This window comes from Talpa europaea (genome assembly GCF_964194135.1).
Source record: "Talpa europaea genome assembly, chromosome: 4".
In the NCBI taxonomy this organism is placed as follows: Eukaryota; Metazoa; Chordata; class Mammalia; order Eulipotyphla; family Talpidae; genus Talpa; species Talpa europaea.
Window position 1 is genome coordinate 144,694,554 of NC_140070.1, and position 21,059 is coordinate 144,715,612.

Here is a 21,059-nt window from a genome sequence, read left to right on the forward strand (position 1 = left end):
TGGGAATATAGATCACGTGACTGCTCTCCTCGGTTCCCTTCTGTTCGAAGTGAGCATCTTAGAGGTGAAATTGCCTTAGCAGGTGGCCTACTGGGGTGCTTAGCACACTTAAAATAATGAGGTTTTGGAGCTGTCTTGTACCTGGACTGAGCTCTGCTACGAGACTGCTCCTGAGAGAGCAGCTAACATCAGAGCCACACGTGGATTCCACCAGGGAGACCCTGGCTAAGCTACTGCCTCAATGCGGGGATCCCCCACCCCCCGGCATGGAAAGAAGCTTCTTTGTCTCTCCAGCCTTCTAGGTGGGGTTTGACGTGGTACCGGGCACATGTGCACTGAGCAGTCAGCTGAGAGGGTGAGGGACACAGAACGCCTGGCCTTTCAAAACAGGGTGTGAACCTGCATTAAGCTCCAGGTGTTTTTCTTTTTTAATCACCACTGATTCAGATGATTTAAATTAGCCTGGATTTGGGAGTAAGAGAGGATTTTGTGGGTAACAGGGTTGGGAAACACATCATGTGCCATCATGTGCTTTCAGGGCCAGCTCCTGCTCTTCAGGGCTTGTCGCTGCTGAGAACGCAACTTGATGTGACTTTACTGTCGTCTTGTTGAGACAATGAGACGGGAGGGCCTGGAATTCCTATCACTTGATGGAGAAGTGTCAGTCCAGGCCGATCACGCACGGACACGCCTTACCTCCCTGAGCACCCCCAGGTCGACACCTGCAGGTGACAGAGCACGCAGTTTCCAAAGTCGCCACCGAAAAATTAGAATCTCCACGATGCGCTTCTCTTACTCCGTGGCCGGCTGGGCCTGCCGTGTCCTTCCAGCTGCCCTCGACTGGCGACCTCCCTGCTCAGAGGCGGCAGGGTGTCCAGGGAGGGGCCCTGGAGGTGTGTCCCTGACTTAGACCCCGTGCCCCTCATCTCCGAGGTGGGTGGCGCTAGAGAGGGACATGGAGAGGCTGCCTGCATGCGGGGGCGGTTTGAGGCTGGCCAGCCCCGTCCCAGGGCCCCCCAGGCCTGGTGCTCCAGAGGGAAGCAGGCAGAGCTGCAGGGACAGCCAAGGCTCCCCGTGCAGGGCAGGAAGCTATTAACAGCCGACTGTCTCATCTCTCCCACCTGCCCGAGGGGACCGGCTGCAGCTCAGAATCTGAGGAAATGCTAGGAGTCCAGTGTGTGAGCAGCACAGTGGCAGGTGGCGATTTGGAACAACAGGAATTCCCACCTCTCTCTCCTTCCCTCCCCGCGCCTGGCCCCTGGTGTGACTCGGCTCCAGCGGCTCCTCAGGGGAGGCCCCCAAAGACCCTGAGCCCAAGGGGCCTCTGCTATCTCCACTCCAACAAGCCACCATCACAGCCTCCTCTTCTACTGTCTCCTGGTACTGACTGATGGACAAAAGCTTAAGCTTCCTGTGGAGCGTCTGGCTTCCCCCAGGACCACTGGCCAAGGCACAGGTCCCCAGCAAGCTGAACCTAGATGCAGGTTCTGGTCCTCCAACAGCCCTGCCAGGCCTCCAGGGCCAGGCAGGAGAGATGCGCATGCCCGTGGGCCTCCTGCCAGCCCCGAGGGGTCTCCCGCTGCTGTTGCTGAGGCTCAGGCCTCCGTCGGGGCCTCACTTGAGGCTCTGAGTGTCACCAGATCAGCTTTCTCACCATCCAGGCTGATCACAAGGTTGAGGGCTCCTGGGCTGCATTCCTCTGCCTGCCCCCCTTCCTCATTGTGCACCCCAGCCTGCCTGCGCTTCTCTGCTGGCTGAACATGGTGGGTGGGGAAGGGGGAGGAGGGGCAGGCGCGTTCTCTCTGTCAGGCAGGGAGGACTGAAGTGCTATGAGGAGGGCGAGCTGCTCCCAGCCTCCTCCTGGGTTCACCCCACCCTCGGCCAACACAGGGACAGGTCTTCCAGCGCGAGGTCCAGGCAGCCCGCATCAGAATCACCCAGGGGGCCAGTTGCAATGCATATTCCCGGGCCCTGCTCTAGTCCTTGAGCTCAGAATCCCCAGGCTGAGGCCGGGAACCCGCCTTTGAGCAGCCCCGCGCCGGGAGATTGAAGCTCACAGAGCTTGGCAGCTGCTGCCGGGGCGTCTGTCTGGCTCTCGCCGCCTCGGCCTCTCCTCCCGCTAATGTCTCCATTAACTTCCATGCTGACTGGGCCAGAAGAACGTTGATATCAAGGCTGCATCGATCTAGTCTCTTCGGGATAGATGACCTTTCCCGCCTTAATAGCAGTAAGCAGCGCAGGGCTGCGGTGGCCCGAGGAAGCCAGATCAGATCAGCACGGAGAAGCCAACAGCCGCAGAGGATGTCAAGGAACGCGATGAAAGCTCTGTGAGCAGGGCTCTCGAGACCCAGCCCTCCCAAGCTAATTCTCCCCCGTGACATCATCAGAGGAGGGAGGGGGGCAGACAGAAGGAGAAACCGGACCTCTGCAGCGAGCTCTTGAACATATTTCAAACGAATTTCAAAAATCGTTGAGTCCTGCTATACGTGGCAGTTCTGTGGAACCATCCGTTTGCTCCACGAAGCTCAGGCCCCTGCTCCAGTGCCTTGCAAGTCAGAAAGCATGATGAGTAGCTCTTAACATTATAATATTTATTCTTCTAATTATAACCCTCTGAGAATGTAAATTCTGGCAAAGAGAACAATTAGAGATTTAAAAGCTAGACATCAAAGCTTCCCAAAAGATAATCATCAGGACATTGATTTCTGAGTCTTTAAAGAGATTTAGGAACAATTTTAATTAGAAGAAACAAGACTATCTAATTAATAAGCTCTGGACATATAATAGGGGGTTTCATTTCATCACAGTAATTAATTTCCATATATTATGAATGCTAATATTAATAACTAAACCAAACATAATTCCCGCATTAGCCAGAAGTATAATTTTCCTCCAACAGTGTGTTCGGGAGCAAAGCTTGAGCTCTGGGGACGGAACACCTACAGCTGGGTTCCACTGCCTGTGATGATGTGCCGCCAGCTGCTCCCCTCACGTCTCTGCCCTGGGCTCTCTCATCTGTATAGTGGGGCTATGGGATCTGCTTTTTAAGCAGGTACCTGCAGGGTTGTTGCAAAGATAAAATATGGCAGCATCTTTCTGGCCCACTCTCGGCCCCCAGTAGATACATACCAAGTCACCTTCCATTTTCCTGTGTCTTCATAAAAAACAATTACCTTGACCTGAAGTTTCTAGCACCTTTGTAGTAAACTAATACCCAGAGTTACTGGCTTCAAATGACATGATTTTAATAATAGCTAAGATCAAACAATAAAAGCTCAGTATCCCAATAACAGAGGCTGCGATACCTATTTGTTCAGGCTGGGGCTGAAGTCTCTGAATTTCACTTGCTAGGGACAGCAGCAAAACACCCACCGACCCAGCTTCAGTGCTGGGGGACACTCACTTGTTCCCGGCCGGGCATCCGAAACATCCACCAAAGGCCCGGTGGCCTGTGACACAGATTGGTAGTGGACCGTGTGGGTCACCGTCAGAGACTTCTGCTTGGCCGCCTCTCCGAAGTCGGCATCTGTCAGCAGCACTGTGGAGCGGTCGTCTGTGGGAGAGCAAGAAACGGGGAGCAGGCAGGATTACCCACTTTGTGACCCCTTCCCCGCTTCTCCCCTTATGTGCTTGTAATATTCTTTATAGCATCCATAATAATCTCATCGCAAGCAACGAAAACAACTAAGAACTCAAGCACCTCACTGGACTGCTCTAGAATGCTGAAAATAGACGCTTCTCCTGAGGACTGCCTTCGGAGCAAGAGCCTGAGAGAATGACGGCAGCAGGGGTCTCTGCTCCCTTGGGCTGCATTTCTTCTCATGGAGCAAACACTGATTACGGGGGATAGGGGCGGCAGCTAAGCACTTCCCTTGCCTAAGTTCTTCCCGGCGAGGTCAGTAGGCCCCGGTGATGAGGCTGCCATTTAAAATGAGCTCTGTTGGCAGGACCGGCCTCCCGGCTGGCTCCCTGCTGGACTCGGCAGAAGATGGGGCGGGGGAGGGAGCAAGGCCAGTTTTCAGAGCTTATTGATTATTCTGCTGTAAAGGTTTTGAGGTATGTTCCTTTGCTCCCCACCTCACCTGAGCTTTAATTACTCTGGCGCATCCTTTAGTAGACTTCTCAGAATGACTCAGTTGTCAGATTTCCAGCATCCCACCGGTGTGGGCACTTGAGGTCAGGGAAGAGGAGCTGGGTTCAGGCGGATTCAGAGCCTTTTACTGATTCATTTATTCTTGGTAGTTTGTTGTTTTTATTTTATTGTTTGATGGAAGGAACCTTGCAATATGACATTATATCCATTGCAGGTACACATTGTCGAGAGCCGGCATGAACATCTACTACAGCCAGGTCACCGGGAAGGATCCTGTCCTGTCCTCACCACACCATTGCCCCCCACCCCCTTGTCCTGATTTACCCTCCCGCCCCCTTCCCATCTGGTCACCACCAACTGGTCTGACAGCCTCAAAGCTTGTTGTTGTTTTATTTAGTTCATCTGTTTGTTTCCCTGTATTTCCTGAGTGAAATCATACAGTGCTTGTCTTTGTCTCTCTGGCTTATTCACTGAGCATCAGCCCCCCTAGGTCCACCCGTGCTGTTGTTGCAAATGGCTGGACTTCATCTTTTTTTTTTTAATTGATACTTGAGTAGATAATGGAGGACACATCTTCACCCACTCATCTGCCTCTGGCCCCTGAGGTGGTTTCCCGCTCCTGGTGATTGTGAATAGTTCTGCAGTAAGCATGGGGTGTGCACGTCTTTTCAGAGTAGTGTTTTCCTATTTTGGGGGTAAATACCCAGAGTGGGATGACTGGATCATGTGTTGGAAGGAGCATTTGCTGAGCTGTGTGTCATCATTTAGTTGTCTCAAATTTTCATTACTTTGTTGTGATACTTTTCACACTTTCTTAAGAGCTTTTTGACTCCCCGGGAAGCTTTGGTAAGGTTATGGATTGTTCATAAATATGCAAGCACTGTGGCCTGGGATGGTGTTCCTGCGAGTTTACCCATCGGCTGGGACCACGCTCTTCGTGCCTGGCTGCGGACCGGTGATGTGAAGGGCACCACCAGCAGCTCGGCTTCTGTGCCCAAAAAAGGCTCTTAACAGAACGAACCTTACAAAAGCAATTACTCAGGCTCTGGCAGGGAAGGAAAGCCTCTGGAAGTTGGAATAAAACTTCTTGGCAGAGAAGTAGAGGGCAGATGCCAAGGTGTCTGCTGGCAGCGCGGCCTGCGGGGGGTGCAGGCCGGTGCAGAAGCCAGGTCTCGGCTGGGGCTCTGGCCCTGGACCTCCCCGACCCTCGACGAGGTCACCGTTCTCCGCTGCATGCAGCTGGACCTGGCCCAGTGCCTGGCACCTAGATCTGTTTTCCATTAATAATACCGACGGGTCTCGGTTTCCCACAGGTAGCCCCGCGAGGAGCACACCCCATTTTCCGTGGGGCTCCGTGACATACTTTTAATGGGAGTTTCAGGTGCCTGTCAGTTCGTGAGGTGAGCCTTTCGTTCTGGCTGGAAATGAATGGCTCGCCCCAGCGGAGTCTGGGAGTCAGAGCCCAGAACATTTTAAAGCATCACATTTCTACTTCCCCAATAATTAGAAAATGCCATTGACCGACTGTCCAGCCTCCCCCGGGGTCAGCAACGCTGGGTGATGGATGATCTGAAGGAAGGTGCCATGTCTCTGGCTAAGGGAGAGTGGACGGCGCAGAGTGGACGGCGGCCCTTCTCTGCTGCCGCGCCAGCTCGGGGAGGGCGAGGCTCCTCTCCAGGTCCCCTGAGAGAAGGGGACAGTGGCCACGGGTGGAATGAGCCACACGTCTAGGCAGCAACACTTAGCAAATGCCCCAGCTACAGCATAAGCTTGAAGGTGCGTTTTGGTGTTTGAATTAATGTTTCACGGGATATTTTAGTCTCAATGCCCAAGCGATTGAGTTCAATGAAAGGGATTCCAGAAAAGAAGAGAAAATCAAACACAGATCCTCCAGGTGTGTCCTGACTGAGCAGGCAGATAAAATCTTGGGGATCTAGGGTGAGCAGTGCCCCCTTACACACACGGTAGTGTTTCACTGAAGTTGGCTGGCGGAGGTCAGCAGCCTTCTCCAGCGCTGCTACTCTGTCCATACCAGGCTTGCTTCCTGCCGGGGAAGGTCAGGCCTCACAATTCAGGAGCTGCCAGGTGAAGGTATCTCTGCATTTCTAGCAGAACTTAATAAGGCAGGGGATTTGCTTGTCAGCTGTGTGGCGAGGGCAGGAGATCCAGGGAACCAGATGTTCCCCACGGCGCCTGACCAAGGGGTCTGGACTTTGTCTCATGTGGTTTTATTTTTATTCCAGAAACCAACCATGGCAGGGGATTGTCCTGCTGGCCTGGCCCTGACCACTGCTTTCTTGGCAGGCACTATTGAGGGGACACGCCAGGAGTTGGGTAATTTTAGCGAATGCCCAGGAAGGGGTTACTCCATGACCAGGTGCTGGCAACACCTTCCAGAACAAACACAGGGTGAAGTTTGAGAAGAAGCAGCCTCAGAAACCTGCCTCAGCAAGTCTCCAGAGCACCGGTTGCTCAGTGGCACTTCTGCAGTGAGCGGTTCTGGACGACGCCTGCTGGAGTGAATGTAGGGCCTGGGTCTGCTCCCCATCATCTGGGAGTCCCATGAGCTCCAACACCTGTCTGAGTCTCAGCTGCAAAGTTCTGCCTTTTGCAGTGTTGGTTGGAGGATTAAATTAAACCATGCACATAAAGTGACATCTAGAGAGCCTCCCAGTCCCGGTTGCAGTGGAACAGAAAGCCTGCTTCTGGCAGGAATAGGACTCTCTAGGCAGGCCGTGTGGGACCAGGACTTCAAAGAGGGCAGAAGGAATGAAGAGGGCTGGGCTGGGGCAGAGGCTGCAGCAGCCTGCCAGGTGTCTGCAATCTTGGAGCAAGGGGGCTGGGTGTTTGCAAGGCACTAGAAGGAAACCCTCCCAGGACCTTTGTTAAGTGTTAAGTAGATTTCAAACATACTCTTTAATGAAGACCTTGTTGGAGTCGAGGAAGAGAGCACAGGGTGGATTTCCAAGCCCGGACTTTGGGAAGCAGCCCTTGTAGGTTGATTTGATTACAGGGTCTTGCTCTTTGGGGCGGTACCAATGGCCTCCCAGGAACGACCCCCTGCGGGTCAGCACTGGCGAGCTCCAGTCTCAGGTGACCTCTGAAATGTGTCTAAGTTCATTTCCCTCCATGTTGGCTGGTAACTTATTCGCTGTAATAACAGTTCTCTACTTTCTAACTCCATGGCTAGTGTAGCATTCCAGGTGCTCCTCTACTAGTATTTCCGATGGTCCAGGGTTTGGGATGAGAGCGCAAGGCTGTGGCAGCCACATTGTGTCAAGTGGCAAAGAGCGCAAGCTTACCAATGGTCTCCATGGTGTCTCTCTCTTCAATCAGCAGCTGAGCCCTGGGTATGTCGATGTGCATCCTCAGGGTCTGCTGTTGCTTGCTCAGGGTGTCCGAGGTCCGGGTATTCTTACTGGAACAAAATAGGGAGGAGGCATTAACTGACACAGATCAGCACTGCATCACGCCAGTACACACTTGTGCTGTCACTTGACTAACCATGCGGCTACGTGAATGCCTTGCAGGAAGGGCAGGGAGAGCAGCACAGGACAGACCTTTTCCCTCAGTCTGAATGTTCTTTATGAATATTAAATTGAGGCAGTCAGTTGTCAGGTGTAAAAAACACAAGTTGTTGACAGCAATTGATTTTATATCGATTACTAGCAACCTTGGAACTTCCCATTTCTTCTGTCAAATTACATGAAGCCACAAAAAGTGATTTTTAAAGCAACAGCGTTTTTGCTTGTCAGCTCCGGGAGGAGGGCAGGAGACCCAGGGAACTGGCCGTTCCCCACGGCGCCTGACCAAGGGGTTTGGACTTTTTTCTGCTGTGGTTTTATTTTTGTTCCAGTAACCAACCGTAAACCTTGTTAGCTGCCCTGATACTACATTTTAGAATAGAAAGTAATTACTAGATGAATTTCACCTCAAAATTTCTATACCAGAAAATTACCCCCACAGTGATCTACCTCCTGAATGTAGTGAAAATGGGGGGGGGGGTGACATTGCCTTGGTCTAATCAAATCCACTTATATCCATAGTAAAAAAAAAAAACAAAAACTGCTTGCTGCACAAGCTCAAGAGAATCCTATAAAACAATACAAAGTAGGCTTTAATTAACGATGGCTGTGGGGAGGGGAGTCTTCATGGGATAGCTGCGCTTGCTCAGATATTAAAAATGTTTATCTAAGAAGCAGCGGTCATTCAGATGACCCAGCCAGCGGGGACTCCTCAGCAGTGGTGACAGCTCCGTAATGGTCAACATGTGTTTTGAGGTGATTTCTGGAGCCTACGCACGAAATGATGTTCCCTCTGTGTTAGTTTGATAATGTAAAAAATAATGGAGTGTCCAGACTGCAGCTCAAACTGACCAACCACTCACCAGGAGTCCAGATGCTGCTCATCTGTGAGGACTCCTCCACGCTTGAGCCCTGTGGCTCAAGGAGAGTTAACAACCTGAAGGTCAAGTTCACCAAGAGTCCCTTGACCTGCTGCAAGCGGATGTCTGTTGCTGTTCTGAATATTGATAACATCCTTCGCTTCATTTGCACGTAAACAAAGCAGCCCACGACAGTGACCGTGTCAGAGTCGGGCAGCCCAGCATTCCGGACTTACTTTGCAGGGGGGTAAGCGGGTCACGGGGCTACATGATGCGAGTGACCTGGGGCCCAAATTCAAACCTTTTGACCTGAATATTTCCCAGGGTCTTTCTCCTCCTGCATTATTTACTGAGCTTCCACTTCATTTGTGCTCAAAACAGCAAGAACCGCATCCGGTCAGAGACGCGAACACTTGTCTGAAATGAAGAGCATTTTGCTTTGGGGGGGTGTTGTGCTCAGGCAAGCTCCATTTCCACAAACACACATGGGGGACCCCCTCCTCTGAATAGCTGAGGGATCTGTCTGGAGACTCCACCAGGGACTCGAGCTTGTCCTTGCACCAAAAATAGAAGCATGAGCTAGTTCCTGCTGCCGGTCATGAATAGTCATGAGGCGGCCGGCTGCTCCGAGAAACAGCGCGGGCAGACTGTACTTCAGCAACAACGAGGGGTCCGCGTCGACCGGCTCAGGAAGCAAGTAAATAACCAGCCTGAGCCTCTGCCGCTGGCACAGAGATGCAGAATATGATCGAACTTAAGAGCAAGGACACGGCGCGGGGTGGGCGCTGCTTCTCCTGGGACGTGCTGCCAGGCCTGAGCAGGAAGGCCAGGGAGTGGCTGAGCAGAACTTGAGATGAGGGGACTGTCCGCTCCTCCCTCACTTGGATTTGCTGCTCCCTGTGCTTACAACAGCCCCCCGCTCCCCATGGCCAGCCTGATACCCCGACATCCCTGCAGCTGGTTTCCTCCCTTTCTTCAGAGCTTGGCTCAGATGACATCTTTTCCAAGGAGTCCTGAGGCCAGCTATGGGGTGATGGGATGATGGGGGCTCCCATTCCCCCCTTACTGTGTCTCCACAGCCCTCCCCAATCCTCAAGCCTGTGTTCCATACACTTATTTATCATCTGCCTCTCCCACTGGAAAATAAGCTCAAGGAATATTTCCACCTGCTGTGTGGCCCTGAACTTAGAACAGCACGCGTCCAGGGCAGGTGCTCAATGGGAGGCCTGCAGTTTGGGGAGAGCTGTGAGCCCCGTGCCAGGCCCGGAGGCTTGGCATGGGAGCAGCCCTTCTCTTCCCTTCTAAAAGGGCTATTAAGTCCCAGCCAATTTGTTTCTTTCCCTTAATCTTGGTGTCATCTCTCATAATCTATTGTTCTATGAAGGGGAATTCCCAAAAAGGATAACCTATGTTCCTTAGAACAGCAGCAAACCTTCAAAAAAGAAGTTATTTGAAGAAATGTCATTTGTAACCTGGAAAAAGATTCTGCATGTTGGCAGTGGGGAAGCAAAATTGCATCTTTGCTGTTATGGGATCATGAGAGAGGGATTGGTTAGTCATTATTGAAATATAATTTGCCACCACCCATTTGCCATCTGGTTGTCTGATTAAAATGATGGAGAGCTGTGGCTGGTTCACAGCGAATATTTTCTGGATATTTCTGAATTTTTCTGAATATTTCTGAATGTTTTCTGAATATTTCTGGGCCCAGCAAATAAATACATTACTTGCACTTGCTATAACTCTTTATAGCCTTAATATTTCCTTAGGATTTGTGGAAAATCTAACAAAGGCGACTGCCCACTAGCCCACCCCTCAAAACAATATGACAAGGCGTCTGGAAGTGGGACCCAGCTGCTGAGCCACCAGAATCACCTCTCACCGCAGTGACGGGTCAGGTGTTTCCTTCCACGCGTATACAGATACGGACAAGGGAAACCTACACTAATTCAACTCTCAGTGTGAACTGTTGTCTGTCTACATGAGCTCCTTGCTAGTACTGGCCCCTGGACTCTAACCATGTGGAGGTTAGAGACTTAGGACAGGCCAGTCGAACCTCTTAGCAGGCTGGGATGTTCTTTTCAGAATTCCCCTTGCCCGTCGTGCAAAAGGACTTTCTCTTCTACCTGGGCAGGTGGGGTGGTTGGCGTTGCTATGTGAACAGGTGTGCAAAGCCCAGCCAGGGGTGATGGTGCCACGTGGGACCTGGAAGATTCCAGAATGTCTGTGTGTCCTAAAGCAGCCTCGCCTGTCTGACTTTGCAATGGCTAACCCTGCTAAGATACTCAGAATTCCTCGTGGAACAGGATTAGAAAATACATATTCAGTTCTCTTAGATCACAGAATGACAACACTAGGAATAATTCTGGAGTGTTTTCAGATGAGGACAGTGGGACACAGACAGGTAAGATGACTGGCCCACCATCACAAAACCAGCCCCAGACCAGCCCGTGGTAGCTTCCCTTCCAGAACACAGACTGGTGGTCTGTAATCTCCCCGCACCAGCCTGCCAAGACCTCGACTTCCCAGAGAAAGTGGCAGCGAAGTTTAGGGACAGCCCTCCAGCGGCCTCTCTCCCAGACCTCTGGTCACCTTGAAAATATGATTGGCCTTAAGCAGATCAGGGACGTGACATGGCCTTTGGCCAAAATCAGATTAAGCTAAACCTTCATGACTAAAAGCATTGCTTCGACTTCTAAATGAATCCCATAAAAGCACCTATTGGAGGAGCTTGGGAATCCCCTCCCTTTTCAATTACCCCCTTTTAGAGGCAAGCCCCCTTACCTCCCTTGAGTGGGAGTACTTACTAGTTTTAATGTTCCCAATTTCACGTTGGCAACCGTCACCTGCCAGAGCCACGGTCCATTCCTGCTCTTATCTAGTCTTACCAGTAGAGGGGTTGTTCTACTAACCAAGGAGAGGGAAGAAGATGCTGCCCAGGATTTGACTTGGGGCAAGTGAGGAGGTGGTGGGATGCATCCTGGGACTCAGAGATGCTAATTAGCGCCAAATCATCCTATTGAAAAAACGTGGAGCCTGTCAGAAACTCGTGCCCAGCGTCACAGGGAGGCTTTCAGGCAGAGGTTTGTCTATGGCTTGGAGTGGACAGAAGTGGCCAGAAGCTCTCAGCAAAGACAGCAGGAGCCAGACTCGGGGGCACGTGAGTCAGGTCGTCTGGAGCGGGCGGGGCCCATGGCCGGGGCGAGGAGTGGAGGGCGTGCTCCGTAAAAGGGCCCCTGCTCGTAGTCCCCGGCAGACACCACCAGCCGGCTGTGCCCAGGGAGCCCACAGCATCTCCACAAGGATCCAGAACCCTAAATACTGTGAAATCTTCCGAGTTTTAAGTGTCATCAGCAGATTCATCTTTCTAAGTTTACATTAGAAGATGCCTTTACAGGTAGGTCAGTGTAGGGGAAGGAAAAAGTATCCGGCTTTTCTGCCCTCCCGCCATTAGGATAGATGAGGGAGCCCTGTGGTCCCGAATGCACGCCTGATGGCGGCACCTGGAGTGGGTGCACCTGGATTGAGAGACGGAGTTTATAAGGGCGGCGTTGCGGGAACGCCAGCAGAAGCCAAGAACGAATGGAAGCAGGAGAGCAGAGGAGCAGAGAGAACATGAGAGAAGGCCGGAGAGCCCAGATAGAGTGAAGACTTGCTGGGGGCCGAACAACAGCTTGTAAGCCAGCCTCCCGGCCCCCCAGCACCTCTGCCTGCCGTGAGCCTGGTAAATCTAAATAAAAGACCTGCAAAAGCACTGAGGGCTCTGACTCCTCCTTGACCCGGGCTGCTGGGTCAGAACACCTGCTGTGTCCACTCCTGCCCTCTACAGTAAGTTAACACAAATCGAATGATTCTGCCCTGCTGATTTGTTTTCCAGCTGTTCTGCAGATTTAGTCCATGCAAGAGCATGTGTCTGGCTATCCCTCAGAGCCACACAGATGTCCTAATGCCAGTTTTCCAAACTAGGACAGCCTTTCACAGGCGCACGGGCTCAAGGCGTTCCATGTGGACTTTCATAGTGTTCCCCTGCAAGCTGGATCTAGCACGGCGAGCTCTCCATCGGGAGGAAATATGAGATGAGCCATCTGCACCACTTTGCCTCTCCTTTGCGCTCCAGATGCCTGCTACCAGCTATCGACTCGACACCTTCATTGGATGTTTAAAAATCATCCCAATTTCAACAAGACCCAAGCGGGTCCTTCCATTGCCAGCAACACCCCTTCCCTACTTACATAATGAAAAAGGCCCATAACCTTGGCCAATGGCGCCAAGTTTCATCCAGCTGCTCACCCCAAGTATTACCAAATTACCCTCGATTTCGCCATGTCCTACACCTACAATTCATATTGCTTTAGAGCACAGGACAGGCAAGCAAAGAGGCCTGCGGAAAGGCATGCTGGCCCAATGGACACCAAGTTCTGCCTGTGTCTTCGAGGATACGGGGTGGGAGTCACACACAGTGTGGATCTTCCATGCAAAGATGGGGGAGGAAGATGCAGGCAGCTGCGTGGGGTGGGGGCGGAAGGAGACCGCTTCCGCATCCTCCTCTCTCACACCTGTGCTCCTCAAGCGGCAGCAGCAAGCTCACCACCAGGGCCCCCGCCTCTTTCCTTATCCAGTTCTTAAACTGATGACCTGCTTTCACTTTTTGGTTAGTCATTATAATATAAAAAGCTTAATGAATTACTGGGCTGTCTTGTGCAGTTGGGGGTGCTCATTACTCGTCACCTACCCCGGCCCTTCATGTAGCAAGTGATGCATAGGACCAGACAGTGACCCCCAGGACAGACAGCACACATTTGCAGCACAGGGCTTGGGGGTTCGCTGTGCTGGGTGCTGATGGGGTGGGAGGTGGGGCCAGAGAGCCTTTGATGCACACAGCACATGGGCATTTCCTCTATGGGTGACCTGGCTAACTGGTAGGAAGAAGGCTTGACATCAAAAGGGGCCTGTTTGGGTAAAGCAAAGCCGAGGCTACTGGGCTCTGCCTGGAATTATTATGCCCTTGTTCAGAAACCACGGGACTGGGGCTCAGATACAACTGGGGCTCATCACCCACATTGGGCAGGGCTGTGGCTCAAACTCTCCCTTCGTCACGATGCTTCCAGTCTTTATGTGTAGAGCAGAGTCTGCACGAGGTCTGCAGGGACCCCGTGAGCAGACGCCCAGTGCCCCCCCCCCCAACTGAGGGGCTGCCTCAAGCTGGCTCAGTCAACTGTAGGTGCAGTTAATCAGGACATAGCATAGGTTTCGTGCTGCCAACGACACCACCCATGGATGGTGTCGTTTGTTACCTGGTATCTGCACACTCCACGGGCACTACATGTCAACAGTGTGTCACCAATTTCAGAGTGTCATTAGGAAACCATTCAGGCAAGTTGGAAATTGTTCTTTTAAATATGGCATCTGGGATGCTGGGTGTTGTTGGCTTACCTCATCAGCATTTCAGCTAAGCTCTTTGCATCTGGGGAAAGAAAATGAAGATTAGTACAAGATAAACAATTCATTAACATGCACATAGGCATTTATGACAGGCATTCTAAAAAATCAGATGCCAACAGCCACTCTGACATGTCCCTGCATATATCCAAATCATTACTAATAACCAAGAGTTCTATAAATTCCTTATTTCTTCTGCATGGGGATATGTAATATTACATATAACAAGCATTATGTGTAACACATGAACACTCTGGGGGCCTAAAAATTCTCCGAAAACTACCGCAGGCTGCATTGCAACCTATTTATTTGGCAATTTTCAAAAACCCAATTTCATTTCCACTTGCCAGGTAATTAACATTTTGAAAGTAATTCATGAAAGGAGTACAAATTTCACTCTTTTTGCTCTCAAAATACCAAAATTAAGAAGCTGATGGCAGCTGGATCTCTTACAGAGGTATTATTACAGAGCTCTGGGCCCCTTGTCAGTCACGGAATTGCGTAAATGACATCGCCGTGCTGAAAGCTCAGATGTTTAAAATCTGAAAGAAAATTCTCCTTCATTTTTTTCTCTGAGGACATTGTTTACCAAGGCCTGGTTACCACTTCTGACAAAAGATATCCTGTCTAAAAATGATGTAGTAAAACATTCCACTTTTTGGGGTGGTACTGCTTTGAAATTCTCATTCCCCTAAAATAGAGTTTCTTCTTTTTACACATTTTGCCCCGGCAAAAAGGAATGTTTCTTCCTTAGAACACAAAAGCCTTCTTTTTGTTTTTCTCTCATCACTTTCTAAAAGTCTTGATGTGAAATGCTGTGTTCAGCGGACAGAACTTTCTGGAAATGGATTCAGGGGACTATGTGACTGGCTCTCTAAAGAAGAAATTCATCTGCTGGAGTACTTTCATCTGTTGGGGTTGACATTTAAACGCAACTGTTTTCATTCAGGGAGCAGCATGCTCACGGGGAGGTGTGGACAGTCCCAGCCCCCAAGGGCTGGCACCCCAGAGCACCGAAGCTTGATTCTTGGAGTCAGCTCTGCCGGCTCCCACCGGCACCCAGAATAATGGGGCGCGTCACGGGGAAGAGAGACTCAGTCCCTCAGCCCACAGACACAGCCCAGTGAAGAAAGCAAACAGCGTTTAATTTCCCAGCTCACGTCTTTATATTTATCTTAAACACAAAGCAAAGCAAATCTGACTCCTCTTCCTGAATGATGTAACATTGCAAAGCACATTCATCTATTGTGTGTCAGGAGCCGGGGATGTAATTAGTTCTAGGTCACAACCAAAAGTATGGTTAGTTCAAAACTCTAAAGACGAGGGGAAAATCCTGAGCAGGAAACATTCCACATCAGCTCATGATGTGATGCAAACTCAGCCTCCAAGATCTCCAGCCTGAATCTCTTTCCCCCCTTTCTATCCTCCTCATTCTCCTGTTCTTCAAGTTGGTCAGCCGTTTTTCTCCTGTGAATTTTTTCCTGTCAGTGTCCTGAGGAATTGTAGCATCCGATCAGCGACAACGGAGCCCCCTTAAATGAGGACATGCTCCCCACCCCAAAGCAAGCCGTCCATGTCTACAAATGTCTCTGGGCGGCTGAGAAGCGTGGTGGACGTTCAGCACAGGGGTGGGGTCGGGACGGCACGTCAGAGGGCAGGGTGTGCGCGGGCTGGGTGGGGGTCACAGCTGAGTGTGTACCAGGAGTCCGGCTGGTGCCGGTTACCAGGACTAACGGTGCATGTCCTCCTCCTACTGGGCTCTGCCTGGAATTATTATGGCCTTGTTCAGAAACCACGGGCCTGGGGCTCAGATACAATTGGGGCTCATCACCCACATTAGGCAGGGCTGTGGCTCAAACTCTCCCTTCGTCATGATGCTTCCAGTCTTCATGGGTAGAGCGGAGTCTGCATGAGGTCTGCAGGGACCCCGTGAGCAGATGCCCAGTGCCCCCCGACTGAGGGGCTGCCTCAAGCTGGCTCAGTCGGGAAGGACGCAAGACACCCCACCTTGAAGGAAGCCTGGAGCTCGGGGCGCGTGGACAGAAGGAGCAGGGTTCTGAACCCCTTCAGGAAGCAAGGGCTGGGTGAATTTCACTGGACAGAGACTCACGACTGTGAGGAGCTAAATGGGGTGTGTCTCTGTGTTACTGGTCAAAATCTGCCCGCTTGTGCCTGAGCTGAGGGGAGGCGTGTGAGGAGGGCAGAGGTGAGGTGGGCACCCAGAAAACTCAGTAGGGTGGTCTGGGCAGGGCCAGTGGTAAAGGAGGTAGTGCTGGGCCCACGGGGTGCAGCAGGGGCAGGGGCCAGGAAGGGATGTGTTCGTCTGAAGGCAGCACCCGCAAGACTCGGGGGCCACCGGGCGCGCAGGCACCAGCAGCGCGAGTGCAGGGGAGCGGCAAACTGGGGACCGGGCGGGACACAGGCACACAGTGACAGCCGTGGGTGCAGGACCTGGAGGCGGGGCTGTGGGGAGCCCCCACTCGCTTCTGTTTAGGGGTGGGAAGAGAATCTGGCAAGTTAAAAAACTGAAAAAAATCATGGAGGCTGACGAGTTTTGAAGACTTCAAATCAGCTTCCCACGAAGTGTTCGAATCGCGTCTACGCATCCAGGGTAGATTCCACAATGAGCCGGGCCCCGGGTGCTCGAGGGAAGGGTGGACGCTGCGGCTGCCCCTGCAGGGCCGTCCTCTCGGGGACCCTCCACCGAGACTGCCGATCCCCCTCAACACGCCTCTCCGTTGACCCGTGTGTCCTCATCTCCAGGGTCAGCTCAGTCCCGAGTAGGCCGCGGAGCCACACAAAGCGTTTGTGCCGGTGCCCTGACTCGTGAGAGCCGCCGTCCTTGTCTCGCGTTGAAGCCCGAGGCCAGGTCCAGCTGGGCACGTTGGCGGTGACGCCTGGGACTGGCACGCGCTGGGCCAGGGGGCGCCCACAGCCGCCATGTCCGCTCTCCTGGTGAAATGCTCGCATCTTCTCACCACTCTACCCGGCATAATTCCCGGGTCATTCTCTCCCTGGGCCTCTCGTCGATGAAATATCTGTGATTTCTCATTATCCTTCAGGAGATGGGGTTGAGCGCAGACGCCGGCGCGGGTTTTGCAGTTCTTCCCTTTGATGCCCCCTCCAGTGAGAACACAGGCTCGTCGTGTGCCGCGAATGGATTTTCACAACTTCCCTAGAAGACTTTACGATGATCCTTATTAAATTTTAGCACCTTGATTGCAGCCTTGCACAATCCCTTAGTGTTGAATTCTTCTCCCTAACACATCCGCGTTCTCACCGGGGCTCCTTCTGCGTCGGCTGCGGCCGTGGCTGCCGCCCCCTGAGCCGTTGGTCCTGTCACCGCTCCCGGGGCGCATCGGGACCCCTGGCCACCCCGTCCTTCCTCACTGTTTCCAATCCATCTTTCTGGAAACTAACCTGGCTTGTTTCAATGTGCAGCTTCTAAGAATTCGTTGGTTTTGGAGACGAATATGAAGCAGCACTAGTTCTAACGCCGCTAACTTGACTGTTCAAAGAGGCTCCACAAAGGTCTTGTTATATCTGGAAAAATTTTGCTCGGAATTCTCGCATGTTATCTTTTGGGATTTCGGGGCTGGAATGCCACGATGCCAGCCCTAATATTTCCAGTAGGAAAACAATCTTCCCTTTCAGGGGATCATCAGAGCATTTGTTGGTGCCCGGGCGGCTGCTGTCTGTCGGGGCTCACTGTCACCACGGCGCCTCCACTCCCAGGGCTGGGGGTGTTGTGCCTCCTCCTCCATAAGGTCTCTCCCCCGGAATGACCTCAACACAATAGCTTCTGAAAGACTAAATCCATTTAAATAATCAGGGGCTTTGATTATTTCCTCAAGCCACCTGAAGCAATTCCTCCCTGGCTCCCTCCTCTAGATCTGCCGACTTCCTCTTCTCGCTCCCTGTTTCTTACGACTCCTGCTCCATACTTCATGGTTTGAACAGCGCTTCTGGTGCACATCAGAGGAAAGCAGGTGTTGCGTCATTTCTCCCTCTACCCACCATCTGTTAACTTCAGAACATTGTCCCAAATCTTGTTCCTCTCGCTGAAACACAGCCGAACAGCCTTTTGTGTTGCCTGTCACATTCCCTCACAAACTTCAAAGCCCGATCTGGGACCCGGGCTTTGTGATGTCTCCCAGACCGCTGGCGCCCCTGCACCCCAGCCTGGGCCTGGCTCGCCCTTCACTGCCCGGGGTGGACGAGGGAGAAGCACCACCTGGATAATCTAGTGATAGCGAAATGGGAAGGAAGGAGTCTCGGAAACTGACATTTGCTGACACTCTGTGCAAAGAGGGACAGAAAATGACAAACGAAAGGCGTTTTGGGGGATCAGAGGCCACTGGCTGTTTTTCTTCAGGGAGCAGTTCCATTTGAGGGGTGGGTGGAGGGAGAGTGAGCCCGGGGTCTGGGAGCCACAGGGAGGCACGGACAGAACACTCAAGAATTCAGTGGTGAAAAGAAGTAGAGAGAAGGGCAGAGGGCTGAAGACTCGCGAGCCAGGAGAAATACTTTTACAAGGGGGAAGATGAAGAGCTCGTGAATGCAAAGGTTAAAAAGAACAACAGATACACCAAATATTTTCAATAGGCAAAAATAAAATTGTAAACCAGCTGTTAAACCTCTTAATACCTTTTTTGATTCCATGTTTGTTGATAAACCTTGCAAGCTCACTTATTGTGGATGAGACAGCCTAGATGTCTGTATTTCTAGAATATTCCAAAGTCTGGAGAAATTTCATGGGCAGGGAACTGGGGTAGGCGAGAGTGAGCAGGTTCTCTTTCTAGTTCCGCATTAACTGAGAGGAGATTTGGACAAGTTTCCTTCCGTTCTCATGTCAGCAAAATAGGGCATAAGAACGCCAAGCTTTTTCTTGACCTATTTCCGTAGCTATTAGGAGACTACAACAGGCTAGTGTTTGGCAGAGAGTCACGAAAAGGAAGACGAGGAAGAAACTGGAAACTGCGGGTCCTCTGTGAAGGGAGCTGTGGGGACGGGGCTGGCGGCCACAGCTGGCCTCCTCCCTGGCACCCTCCGCAGGAAGGTGCTTACCTGAGAGACTCCTGGGGGGGGGGGGGCTGCTTGTTCTGGGGAGGGGCCAGCGTGGAGGGTCAGAGCTGCCACCGCCACAGCCCGCACATCCCCTGACACACGAGGAAGCTCATTCACCCCCTGGCTACGCCTCCATTCTGCAGTTCCAGCTCAGCGGGGTGGATAGTGCTGGGCCGGCTCCTCTGTGGACAGGCCCCGCCGCCCCTCGCACACACTGACGACTGGCCAAGCAGACGGTGTCCTGCGGGACCACCTGTCTCAGGCTCTGCTTTGCCAGATCCCTCAGCGTCCCTGCCCTTCCAGGGGACTGGAAGGGTCGCGCCGAGCGGCTGTCTTGTAAGGGCTGCCGCCCTGCCTCCAGCTTGCCAGGATACAAACCGGACTTCCGGGCACCAGCGTGCTCAGAGGAGGTGAGGCCAAAACCGCCAGGACACACAGACCCAAGAAGGACAATCACAGACACACCCAACCCCAGAAACCTGCTCAAATCGGAGGAAACAGGACACGTGGAGGGGGTGGGGGAGGGTGTGCAGGGGCAACGCCAGGGCCAGGCGGAGCTGACCTCGCCCTCCCGGTCGCCGCTCTGGCCCTGCCCCGGCCGCCCTCGGCTCAGCTCTGCTGCACCCCACTGTTCCTCTGCTCCCCATTATCACACACAGAATCCCCTTTTCACTTAGCTCTTACACACAAGTGTGGTGTCCTGAAAGGATGATCTTATTAAAAAATTCAGGCAAAAATGAAGGAAGAAAGAAGACAGGAGGCAGGGAGGGCAGGCCAAGGACGGGCGGGCGGGAGGAAAGGACCAGGCAGCTCAGCACGGGGCGCTCCGGGGAGGCCTGACTCCAGCTGCAGCCTGACTTCGTAGCGTCTGCCGGCGGCCACGAGTCCTGGCTTCACTCCTGGGTCCTTCACACGCGGAGCCCTGGGCTTCTCCACGCCGGGAGCCTACACCCAGGGGTGGGGTCTCCGTGAGCACCTCAAGTCTGAGTGTCATGGACTCCCCTGGACACCCCCCTCTTCCTTTATATTATTAAAGCTCAAGCCAATATTTGGTCTGCAAACAAGGAGCTTTCAGCTCCTCCGCAGAGCAGATAAAGGGCACGTATGAGCAAGAACACAGTGGGGGTGCCTCAAGGCTGCCCTTCACCTGCGCCCCCATCCTGCCATGTGCGCTGTGGCCCTCTGGGAACGGCCTTCCGGAATGGCCTGGTTTGATACTATCAGTCGCTTTCAAAGTGTGCTGAAAGTCAGGAATATGCTGCTGTTGCAGGGAAGGGGGCATTTTGCCACACAAGCATGGTCACATTTCCTGGCAGCCACTGACTTTTATTTAGCTTCTCTGAAGTCTTGGCAGGAGATTTTCGGGTGGGCACTGCCAGTTCACCCTGTGCCTGGTGCCAGCACAGCTTGCACCCTTGGGCGTAGACCCCTGCTGAGGGAGGAGCTTCCAGCCGTCCTGGAGAGGGCGGCTGGACGCGGGAATCACATTTTTATAAGGTTGGGGCCCAGCCAGTAACCCCGTTCAGCATCTTGCACTTCAAAGGATTCGGAAGGGGGGAAATCAGGGCAGCATTAAAGCCGAATGTGGCTTCTGAACTCCTGGGTAAAGTCACAGATTTAAAAAAAAAAAAAATGTAGCACTTGCAGGCAATTTAGACTTTAGGAGGTCGCTATGCTCTAAAATTAGCACTCGGGAAGGAAGAATATAGGTTGGCTAAATTGCTTGAGTCCCATTTTCTTTTTTTTTTTTTATTTTTACATAAAAGAACGGTATATTGCATTCACCTAACTAGGTTGCTTGTCTTTATGGCCAACCAGTCTGCCGGAAACACTTAGCGGCCTCTGGCAAGCGGACAGGCCGGCGGCGGGAGCTGCCGCGCGGGTGAGGACAGCTGTGTTCGTCCTGCCTCCTCTAGCATTTTTCTCTGATCCAAACTGCTTCTTTCCATTGTAGATCCTGACAGGTGGTTGCTGAGACAACGTTGACACATTATCAGAAATGTCCTTATTTTGGACAATAAAAACATGGCATGAGATCATTCTACTGAACGTGTGAACACGTCTGAGCTCATTCTC

At 52.3% G+C, this 21,059-nt stretch overlaps 1 protein-coding gene across 1 annotated transcript in view; it reads right to left on the reverse strand.

The window, feature by feature from the left end:
• Positions 1–21,059, reverse strand: part of DSCAM (DS cell adhesion molecule) — a gene marked incomplete at its 5' end in the record, with an annotated part of 429,780 nt that overhangs the window by 14,433 nt on the left and 394,288 nt on the right. The window contains 3 exons of the mRNA XM_084231592.1: positions 3,404–3,553; positions 7,396–7,511; positions 13,911–13,941. Of these exons, the coding sequence (XP_084087718.1) occupies positions 3,404–3,553; positions 7,396–7,511; positions 13,911–13,941 (297 nt within the window). The remainder of the gene's footprint in view (positions 1–3,403; positions 3,554–7,395; positions 7,512–13,910; positions 13,942–21,059) is intronic.